This window comes from Gadus chalcogrammus, chromosome 5 (genome assembly GCF_026213295.1).
Source record: "Gadus chalcogrammus isolate NIFS_2021 chromosome 5, NIFS_Gcha_1.0, whole genome shotgun sequence".
Taxonomy (NCBI): domain Eukaryota; kingdom Metazoa; phylum Chordata; class Actinopteri; order Gadiformes; family Gadidae; genus Gadus; species Gadus chalcogrammus.
Window position 1 is genome coordinate 14,081,857 of NC_079416.1, and position 12,026 is coordinate 14,093,882.

The 12,026-nt window shown below is 49.3% G+C and overlaps 1 protein-coding gene across 2 annotated transcripts in view; it reads right to left on the minus strand.

Moving 5' to 3' along the window:
• evla (Enah/Vasp-like a) overlaps nucleotides 1–11,971 on the minus strand; it is a 32,386-nt gene extending 20,415 nt beyond the window's left edge. Inside the window, exon 1 of one of the 2 annotated variants that reach the window (XM_056589858.1) lies at nucleotides 11,328–11,971. In XM_056589858.1, the coding sequence (XP_056445833.1) occupies nucleotides 11,328–11,332 (5 nt within the window). In that variant the 5' untranslated portion in view covers nucleotides 11,333–11,971. Of the gene's footprint in view, nucleotides 1–7,021; nucleotides 7,475–11,327 lie in introns of those variants that run through there. The other variant, XM_056589857.1, reaches the window with a different exon arrangement.
• Nucleotides 11,972–12,026: the final 55 nt, after the last annotated feature.

The following is a 12,026-nucleotide window of genomic DNA, read 5'->3' on the forward strand; positions in this document are numbered from 1 at the left end:
CTGAGCCACAGAAGTGAATCACCACGTGTCTCTGAGGTCAAACATGTTGGCCAACACTAAGAAACCGTTACAGCTGTGCCCGCTACATTCAATCATGATGCATACATCATCACACCATCACACACATCACTCAGAGGCTGATTCATTCTAAAATGGTCAGGGGATTCAATAGTGTAAACTGAATTATCTTCCACTGAAGGAGCCTGGCTCTGTGGGGCTGAGCCTGGAAGGCACCCAGCTGAGGTCAGGGGATGATGGGGCTGCAGGGGGCTGTGATGGATATATAGACGGCACCCCGGGGGGCGGCACGCCCCGGTTGCCATGGTAATTGTTTACTCTTTCTAGTGCCCCACAGAGCGGGCCTGCTGTGAGGCGGGCCTGCTCAGGGTCATGTGATGAGCTGAACAGCTACGGTGACACCGCGGCGGCGGCGCACGCGAGCGGTCGTGCGAGAGCTGCATGAAGTTTTGCGTGCATCTGCACACTGCTGCGACAACCGACAACTAAACATGAATCACGACGAAGCGAGCGGTGACAAAGGACTTCTTGTTGGAGGAAGTGAGAGTTGTATTGAAAATACACCTACAGTTAGCTTTTAATCATCTATTACAGCCATAATAACCCGTGTGACTCCTCCCTATTTTGCCCGGTAATACCAACTTCCTGTTCTAGGAAAATGGGAACACCATATAATATACACATCCCAAAATAAAGGCGAGTTATTTTTAGCTGGATTTCAATTCAAAGATGCTTGTACCAACATGTGCACTAGCATTCTCACAAATTAACGCTAAACCCACACACAGTGGGAGCCTGTGCCTGTGCGTGTGTGCGCGTGTGTGTGTGTGTGTGTGTGTGTGTGTGTGTGTGTGTGTGTGTGTGTGTGTGTGTGTGTGTGTGTGTGTGTGTGTGTGTGTGTGTGTGTGTGTGTGTGTGTGTGTGTGTGTGTGTGTGTGTGTGTGTGTGTGTGCGCTTAGGGGGCAATGGGTCCAGACTCTACCTGGATTAGAGGCCGAGCCAGGCAGACACGTCATTATTACCTCACCGGTCTTAAATGTAGCTGAACTGGATTTAACTCTCGCCGGCTAATCATCTGCTCCACGGGGAAAGACGGTTCAGTCACAGAGCGGGCCAAGCAGCGCGGCGGACAGGAACTAACTAAGAAGAGCGCAGGCACACTAAGCACTGTTACCAGGAGGACAACCTCTCTACTCCTACAAGACAGCAGTGGGAGGACTGGTGCAGTGAGGGGTTGGCAGTGGGAGGACTGGTGCAGTGAGGGGTTAGGCAGTGGGAGGACTGGTGCAGTGAGGGGTTAGGCAGTGGGAGGACTGGTGCAGTGAGGGGTTAGGCAGTGGGAGGTGTGCTGCAGTGATGAAGACCGCAGTGGGGCTTGATGTGACCAGTGAGGGTTGAGTCAGGCTGTGCGTGTGATGAAGCCCTGTGACCAAGAGGCCCAGAGAAGAAATACTTTATTTCTGATTCCGACAGCGTGGCCGTTTGTTCATACGATGAATGGTAGGAGCGGTGCGCGAGCCCCGGGCTGGTGCACGTAGAGCCCTGCTGACGAGGCCAAAGGCCCCGAGCAAACAGCGAGACGCAAGAGCCAAGAGGCAGGACAGCGCAGGGCTGATGCCTCTCACCGGAGATCATCAGGGCATTACTGTACACCATAGAATAATGCAGCTTAGAAATAGGAATAGATATCCAACACTCCCCACTTTTCGTTGAAAGCTTCAAAGTGCCACGGATACGGCTCACATTTGATATAATCCGCCCCCATCCTGTTTCCCTTCACCTCTGACTTTAGGACTTTGGGTCTGGGCTCCGCTGTGCTGTGAGAGGCCCTCTGCCTCCTGGACGGATTACAATAGAGACAACAGTAGAAGCACCGCGCTGTACAGGCCAGCAGCGGTCCTGGATGGAGCCGCCATCGCAGTAGGTCCTCCTAGTGGCATTAATAGCGTCCCACTCAAGGTCTTATGTTCTCAGTGTCCTGCGTGTGGCGGGCCGGTCACTTGATCTAATGCCCCGTTAGAGGGGTTGTAATGTCGGCGAGTCACTTCCGCAACCAACGTTGGGCTGCATTCCACTACTACCACTTTAATTCCCTTTCCTATTGATTCAGATATACCTTAATCTGCCACCCAGGCGAGAGGTCTATTATCAGACCTTCAAATGGGCCAGACGCTATATATATATATATATTTTTTTTTTTAGGTTAAATGGACTGCGTTTATAAGCGTTTTTTTAACCATTAAAAGCGCTTTACAGTATTGCCTAGCATTCACCCATTCATGCACACATTCACACATTCTGCCTCCTGAGGCTCATCCCGCCCTTATAGTATGTAGGTTAAATTAAGTCTGCTCCAAAATGTTCCATTTTAAGGTTGTTGTATGATATTTTGTAGGATTTGATTATTTTGTACTATGTTAGGGTATTACCCATGCCAAACACCTCACAGGATCCTAGTTTCACACAAAACCCAAACATCCAACCAAATGTACGGTCTGAAAGCGTTTCATCTTTTCCTCTCTCCTCCAGAGTCAAGTGCATCTGCCAGTAGAGGCCAAGTGAGTGTGAGGCTCTAATGGGATAAAGAGCAGGGGCAGCTGGCACAGAAAATATACTCCCCATAATGCACAGATAAACCCTCATTGTCGTGCACGTTACATCACCGGGTAGTAACTGTTGACAAGATGGCTATCGAGGTCAGCTGACCTCAAAGCCCTGAGAGAGAGAGAGAGAGAGAGAGAGAGAGAGAGAGAGAGAGAGAGAGAGAGAGAGAGAGAGAGAGAGAGAGAGAGAGAGAGAGAGAGAGAGAGAACTGGACCGAAAGGTTATGGTTTTAGCCAGAAGCCAAGTTTTCATTGAAAGTTTAGTGAATAAAACATGTAAAGGAGGAAGCCTGCCTATTCAAAGCATACACAATACATGGAGCTCTGCATGTTGAGAATACGATCATATCGCAAGGTGCTGAGTGAAGGCTTCATACATCAGGCTATTTTTATCAGCTGCATCCTCTGAAGGTCTGCACGAAGAGCAGCTCACTGGAAGCACTGCAAACAACTTTGAACGTTTAATATCCTGTCACTCCGACGGGCCCGCCATGGGACAGAGTGGTACACTGAATAGAGGAACACGTGAACTGTACACATCCGTGCGCGCACACACATCATGAACACACAAAAAAAACATTTATGCATACATTTAACACACAATTCCTCATACAAAAAAGTTTCCCTTTCTTCGATTAAGATAAGTATGAGATAACATTGGTGATTTAGTTGTGATTAAACACAACGATTCGGCCTGTGGATTACCTCTGTCACACACACATGAAAATATCAGCGAGAAATTCATCACAGACACAAAGAGATGTAGTGAACCTTCTGAGAGGGAGACTCAGACTCAGACCAGAGATGGACACACATCAACCAAGATAGGGCCCGGTTCATAATCAGAGTACTATCGTCCATTCACAGCCCCTTTAATAACACAACTTTAACCAAGAGGACACGCACATGCACACACACACAACACACACGCACGCCCAAACACACAGACGAACACACTTGGCCGACCAACCTGGCAGAGTTGTTATGAGTGTAGAACAGTCCAGAGTCGCTGACACTCTGTGGGAGGCAGTATCGGAGCGATTGCAGATGATGCACATCCATGTTTAAAGAACAAAGAAAACACGCAGAGCAGAGAGACGATCACCGGCGGCCCCTTCTTGTTCTGCTACACTGTCGGGCTGCTCGCAAAATCACCAGCCATTAGAAGATATAATCCTCCAGACAGAAGCCCAGTGAATCGTTCAAGAGTGACGACCCCACAAAAGAACCCAGAAAAACCTGGGGAAATAAAACCGTTGGTATCCACTTTAGATTGTAACAGGATCCGCTCCTCTAAGAGAGTGGGGAGTTTGATTTAAAGTGCATCTCTTGCACTTTATGGGAGAAAGAGACTGGGAGATCCACTCATCTACCCGGAAACAAAGGACTGACAGAGATGAAGTCATTGACCGGTCTGCTGTCTGCAGGACAGATGAGCGTGTATTACTGTGTATTACTGTGTGTGTATTACTGTGTGTGTATTACTGTGTGTGTGTGTGTGTGTGTGTGTGTGTGTGTGTGTGTGTGTGTGTGTGTGTGTGTGTGTGTGTGTGTGTGTGTGTGTGTGATATTGTTAGCCCCCTAAGGGAGATTACCTCATAGCTTCCAAAATCAAGCCCTGCCCCCAACAACATTCTACTACACACCAACATATGTGCAAAACACACACTGTTACCCTCACACTGCTGTGCACACAATCACAGAGAAACACCCTATGAAACAATAAATGGACAGATAGCTGCAGTTAACAGAGTAGGGGGGCAGGAATCAGGGTTCCACGCCCCCCCCCTTCAACTCGGCTGCCAGCTGTTGCCATGGTCACCCAGAGTTAAGCAGGGTTTGCCCTGATGAAAAGTGGGGTGCACTGTAATCTGGTCGTATAGATTAGGGTGCCAGCCAGACCGGGGGGTGAAAACGGAAAATGTGTGTGTGTGTGTGTGTGTGTGTGTGTGTGTGTGTGTGTGTGTGTGTGTGTGTGTGTGTGTGTGTGTGTGTGTGTGTGTGTGTGTGTGTGTGTGTGTGAGAAATAGCCACCGGTGTCCACAGTGTAAAGTTAAAGCTAATTTCGGCTAAATCTGCTAAATCCTTCCCCACAGTGGGATTCTAATTCAGACGGCGTCGGTTTGATCTACTGATCCAATAAAAACAAGTTCAGCCTTTTAAGGACTACACCCAAAGGCACACACACACACACACACACACACACACACACACACACACACACACACACACACACACACACACACACACACACACACACACACACACACACACACACACACACACACACACACACACACACACACACACGCACACACACTCACTCTTCCGAGCATCCAAAACACCAGGGTCAGGTTTTGGATTCTGACACGTGCGTTTGTGTTAAAGTACAAGACTCAGTAGAACCAAACGGCACTGAAAGCGGGCGGCTGTGAGTGATTGCCCCTGTGAGGCTCCTAGTCAGCAGAACTAGGCTTATAGCGGGCTTCGGTAAACAGCCATTTAGTGTACAAGACTCCTGACCATGTGCCAACGAGATTTATCATTGGCCAGCGTGTGATTCTGGCTCCGCCAGAGAGGCGATAGCCTGAGCATCCTGTCCCAGCCCAGGGCTCTCCCCCTCTACGACCGTGGCCGATACTGCCTGATGCTCAGGGGTTAGAAACATTCACACACCCAGGTTCAGAAATCAAATCCAAATTTAGAATATAAAAAAGGTTTAAGCCCCCTGGAATATTCTAGGTCAGATAAATATTGAATGTGTGATGGAACAATGTGTGATGCATCCATCTATTATGGATCATTGGAATGGTTCCCTGGCCAAACGTTTAGAATGAGTGTGTCAGCTCGGGAGTTCTGGCACAACGGACAGCTTGTCCAATAAAATATGTAGAAGAGCAGGCACTGATTCCCAACACCTCGTATCCTCTTCATTGAGATGTGAGTAAAGGGACCAGATCCATCTGTGTTGTACATCAGTTCCCTTAATAAAGGACTGCCTATGGGGCTGTGGCTCCATGCTATAGCTTGTTTTCAATAGCTGGCCTGCAGCCCGGGGGCGGGTCGTTACGCCCCCATATGGTACGACCTGCCCCCCCCCCCCCCCCACACACCCCTCCCCTCCACCACTTTAATCCGGATCTGTGTGGACTCTGTAGACCACCATACCGCAGGCAGCCCCCCCCCCCCCCCCCCCCCCCCCCCCCCCAGAGTATCGACACACTGCGCTTAGGAGGGGGGGCAGCGTGACCCGGTGCTGCTGGCTGAGCGGGGGTCAGGGCACGAGGAGGCGGGTCCAGCTCACAATGATGTCACCTGTCAATCAGGGCATTGATCACTCTGGCCGTAATCTATGATTTGCTTGGTTGATAAAATGTCCTAAATAACGATGGTTCGTGACCAGTTACCGGACAACCAGAATGATATCTCTTGAGTCGTTGTGCTTTTTTCTGACAAGGCGTTGAGGCAAAATTACATTTTTCTCTTTGTCTTCTGAACCAGAGGAAAGAAAACAAATATTAGCTAAGTGGAGGAATGCTGGATGAAGGAGACTAAGTGGTTCTCCCAGAACAGGAACCATGACAACACTGTTTACCACCAGAGCTCCAAGGGTGGGAAATACAGAGAGAGTTTAACACTGGATTACCATAGCATGAGTCAGTATCACTCTTTGATGCGGCCTACTGTACTTTATCCTGAAGCACATCTGAATCGGACTGCCAGCGAATCAACATGTCCTGCTCACTAATCTGACAAGTCCACATTACCTCGAAACCCCGGATCTGTGCTGGAGAGTTCATGCTGCCATTCACAGATTAGCTCCCTCTCCCTCTCCCTCTCCCTCTCTCTCGATGGCCGATCCAGAGCAGCTGAACGGACACACTGACAGACAAGCTCGTTCATGATTTAACCAATCCACCAACAGCTGGCCAGCGAGAGATTTGTGGGAAAGCAAGAGATGGAGAGAGAAAGTAAATCTCTGTCTCTCTAGATAGAAACTGAAGTCAAAGATGACCAACTCGGAGACTGAACACACACACACACACACACACACACACACACACACACACACACACACACACACACACACACACACACACACACACACACACACACACACACACACACACACACACACACACACACACAGCTAAACATCTAAACATGGCTCCGCTGTGCGGTGAGAACAAGCTTTAAACAGAGCCTGGAGACTCAGAAACCCTGGCAGGAGACGCAGGAACATAGCTTTCTCCTCGCTCGCCCCACCACCACCACCACACTTTCCACAGCCCATTGCCGTCCATTTCATAGAATTCAGATGCGCAGAGAGGAAGGGAGCGGGGGCGAGAGAGCGAGAGTCAGGGAACAGGGAGAGACAGTCCAGAAGAGCGGCTCCTTACCCGAAGTCATCCAGGGAGTACATGTTGCCCTCCGCTCCGCTCGCTCTCCGGGAGCTTAGGTTACAGCCGATTGACGGCTCCGTCAGATGGAAGCCAGAAGGTGTGATTATGGAGGAGAGGCATTAGCGAGGGCGGAGACAGCAGAAGGCATCGCGCCCAGCTCCCGTTCAGCACAAGGGGGAAATATTATCCTCTTTTCCTCACATGCTCGGAAAAAAAAACCCAACCAGTGACGGAGCAGGCGGCCAGCAGTCAGCCCCGTTCACCAACGGGTAAACACAGCGGACAAGTCAGAGCGACGGCGATTGAGAGGAGGAGGAAGGAGGAGGAAGGAGGGAGAAAGTGAAGCAGGAGGAGGGGGCAGGAGTGAGTGAGAGAGACTGTGAGATAGAGAATCCGAGGGAGATCATGTGACCATTTCAGAACAGTTATCCTGCTCTGGTCCAAGGAATGGACATCTGTCTCTGTGCCACTACTGAGCAGAACACAGGATAGAGAAGGCTTTACGCTGCCTTTACTTAAAACCCTCTATCCTGGAAAACCTTCACTAGTAGTACCAGGATAGAGGGTTCTACTATGCCTGTATCATTCAAGCAATGGAAAATCTTCCTAATCCTGTCGACTGAGCAGTACACAGAGCAGTACACAGGATAGAGAAGGTGTTATTTACTCCAGTATATGATAGTTTATCCAGCTACCGAGCGGTTGCATGTAACAGATAATTCTCCTGCTCTCGTGATAAGCACTGACAGACGTAACTCTCCCGCTGTTATCTCCCGACCACGACGACCTCAACGCAGCATTCCTCCCTTAATCGGAGGCACATTGAAGCCCGGAAATTCAGAGAGCCGTGTTGCTTTGTATCACAGATCAACAGTGTTCCTTCAATTCGGTGTCACTCGCTGTTGGGTCGTCTTAGCGTTTCATTGGAGCCTGTTCCTGGTCCATCTGCCCTTCGCAAAGATAACCCCATTAAGCTGCTTTGTGGCCATGAGTCGCAGGGCAAAGAAACAAAGAGCGTTCAGCCTCTTAAGAGCCGACCAGACCGGGCGTAGTTAGCTTACCTACAGGAGACATTCTACACTGAAACATGGAATGACCAGTCATCTAAACTAGTCTGGATGTAGGGGCATCTAGACACAGATGAATGTGATGCCATGAGCATGATCTAGATTCACCCCCCAGTCCAGATTGTTGTTCAGGATGTCCACGACGGACAGAGGACAATGGTAGCAATATAACAACATCCAGAAAAGCCCAGGAATGCAGTAAGCAAAGACAGACAGTAGTTAACGTGGGGTTGCAACAGCCCTTGACTTTCCATGCTGAGGAGGAGATTCTATCCCAGGGGGGGGTATTAACGTAAGGAGTCCACTATCACACACGCCACTTTCAGCTCTGCTACTAATCTGATGGACATGTTTTAGGGCCCATTGAACTCTTATCTTAACTTACCCTCTTAAGGAGTGCGGGATTGAGAATACAATTTGAAAACCTCTCTAATGTGTTTTTGTAGTTCTGTGAACAAGGTTAGCAAACATTGCTGTGCTGCTTTCCCAGGTGAGTCAGCAGCTGGGTGAAACTCGGAGGACGGCCTAGAGCGATGGGGACTGAGGGGAGAGACAGCTGCAGAAGAGGAGACACACACACTCCAACATAGGTCTATGAACCAGCCGACCAACACTCCACCACAGGGGGGACGTGACTCCCTTCTAGTGGAGACGGAGCTGTTAATAGAACAGGTTATGAAACAAGGAGAAGAGGAGAGAGAGAGAGACCGACAAGACAGAGGAGGACTGTCTAAACATGATATGAGATCCGAGCGGTTCTAATGCATCTGGTTGATTATGTTACCACAGACATGAAACTTGTCCACATCACTTCTCACTCTTGCACCAAACTCCAAATATTTTCTACTTCAAAACATGACTATCATTTCTATCACACTGGTTGCAAACAAGTCTTAATCACGTCGGTATTGATCGGTAAGAATCACACAAACTATACAGAATCAACAACAGCTTTTCTGCGAATAGCTATTCATTTGATTTCCTAGATCGCTCTGTGCTTCATAAATAAAAAATAAGTAGGGGTGTGAACCAGGCTTCTGAGGTGCTGCTGCTCTGGGATCAGCTGTAGGTCAGCAGCAGCCTTCCCTGCAGTGAGATGCATAACTCTGCAGTTTCTCTGGTCTTTCTCTCTCTCTCTCTGGTCTCTCTGCCCTTTAGTTCTTACCAGTCACCACAGCGAGGGCCTCAGTAGTCATCAAGCATCACTGAGGAGAACGGCTCCCTCTGTGCTCTCTCTGACACACACACACACACACACACACACACACACACACACACACACACACACACACACACACACACACACACACACACACACCCAGCATTACAGGTGTGTGTGTGTGTGTGTGTGTGTGTGTGTGTGTGTGTGTGTGTGTGTGTGTGTGTGTGTGTGTGTGTGTGTGTGTGTGTGTGTGTGTGTGTGTGTGTGTGTGTTTGCACGAGCATGCACTGCCTGCATCACAGCAGTGTGTGTTTGCACGTGCATTCATGTGCAAACACACACACACAAACACACACACACACACAAAGACACAGCCATGTAGCAGGAGGAGGTGTGCGGAGCCTCCAGCCTGTGAGGGAGCAGGGGGCTGAACAGATGTGTGCGTTGGACTCTAACGTGTCTCCCTGCGACCTGAGAGCCCCACCTCGGTGGAGCGGTCCTGAGATTTAAGACTTCCCTTCAGGAGCCGAACAGAACAGAAGAGCTTTTGGCAGGCACACACACATCACACAACACACAAACACACAAAACACACGCAAATACACACGGAATAGAACATATGTAGTAGAGATTTACAAAGTACAGGAAACCGCTGGGTTCATCCAGAGAGAACAGGGAGATGTTTGGATTATTTTTAGCGGATGGACACTAGTGTGTTGTTTGGATTAGAATCACGTAAGATAAACTTCCTCTAATATGAGACAGTGACGTGTGATGTGGTTATCCAGACAGAACACACACAGCCTTCAGGATGTTACCCTCTCCACACACACACACACACACACACACACACACACACACACACACACACACACACACACACACACACACACACACACACACACACACACACACACACACACACACACACTTCTGTTTGTAGGACATGCACAACCACAAGTAATACCCCCCCCCCCACACACACACACACACACACACACACACACACACACACACACACACACACACACACACACACACACACACACACACACACACACTAACTATGCTTTTTCCTGAGAATCATCGTCTTCAGAGTCATACGACAAGATGTCTTTCATGCAGTAGCGCCACGGCCCACGGCTAACGGAAACATTAAACCTAAGGCATAGAGTGTTTCCCAAACAGACGGGGACCGCAGGGTGCCGGTGAGGCTAGCATCTCTGGGCCTCCTAGCATTCCGCATGCCACTGCATCCACGGCAGGGATCAGAATACTATCTCATTCCACCGCGAGTCAAATTAGAACAGAGACTTATGGGATTTAGAACTACAGACAGCCACGTTTTCCATACAGGCTGACGTGTGCCGGTGTGTATGTTTAGGAGACTGAGGATCATTGATGTGCGTTTTTCTCTGTGTGTCGGTACGGGCGCGCGCATGTGTGAGATAACCTGCCCGGCAACGGCAGAATAAATACACCCCCCACCCCCCACCCCCCCCAGCCCACCCCCTGGGGTGCGGAGAACGCCTCAGCCATGTGCCGGGACACGTCAATCAATTCGTTTCCTGTGTCCGCAAACGCAAACAACAACGTACTATTCAACGTAAAAAAGATGTTGAGCACATATAGCATCTGGCGTGTCGGGAGACGATGCTGACGTTCCCATGACAACAACATCGCTCTCCCTAAAAGCTGCATTCAACGAAATGGGCGTGACCACAAACGACAATGGGTCCTAATTACCGTTATAAACGAGTATGAGGTTTGGGTTTGGACGATGAAGGAATAGTACAGAAAGCGAATTCACGATATCCCATTCATCAGAAGGTCGGTGAGTGGGCCCCAAATCAAAACGTTATCCTAATTGCAGATAATTAAACCAATATTAAAAAAGCGATCGTCTGTAGAACTGCAATAATGTGTAACTGACGCACTATCCTGCAATTCTTGTAAAGTATTCAACCAGCGGAGCCAAATCAAGGCTGATAGTGGATGCTTTACGAAGCCGCTTTATGGAGCGGCACTGTTTGCGCTCCGTCATGACGCGGCGGTCCCGCCGCTCGCTGCTTACCTCATTTTCTTGTCTTCTAGTCAACGGAAGATTACATGAAACCGGGGACCACGTCCAGCAATCCTCCTCGTTTCCTCCCCACTAAAGACAGCGGGATGCGGTCGCTTCAGCAGGTCACAATCAGTCCGACGGTTCAACGGCCTACACCTTGTACCCTACTGCGTCTTCTGGATGCGAAGGACCATAGGGCATGTGGAGGCACTATGAGCTGGCTCCCCTCTTCTTTGTGCTCCGTTGTCTCTCTCCCCATGTGCTGGGAGTCCCCACTTCCATGGTACGACGATATTCGGAGCAGAAGACGATGAATGGTGGATGGTGGTAGTGAGCCGCCGCCTCCCTGGTGGGATATCTTTTCCCGAGTGTTTTGGTGGAGATGTGAGAATGTCCGGCGAAGGACGCACGCGTCGGCTCGGTGCTGCCCCCCTGTGGACACCACGTGGAACTGTGCCCTTTGCGCGTCCCCGCCCCATCGGCGCGCACACGCTCAGAGCAACGTGCACGTTTACGCTTCCTAGACTGAAAACACTGAAAAGCATCTTCGGAAAATTCTCGATAAATATCTACATTATTTCTTCACCGTACAAAACCCTTAAATAATTTAAGATATAGGAATAATTTGAATATGGAGTAACAATGGAGTAATAATGCCATTAGGATAGGTCTATATTTGACCATAATGAGAATATTTAATAGGTCAAT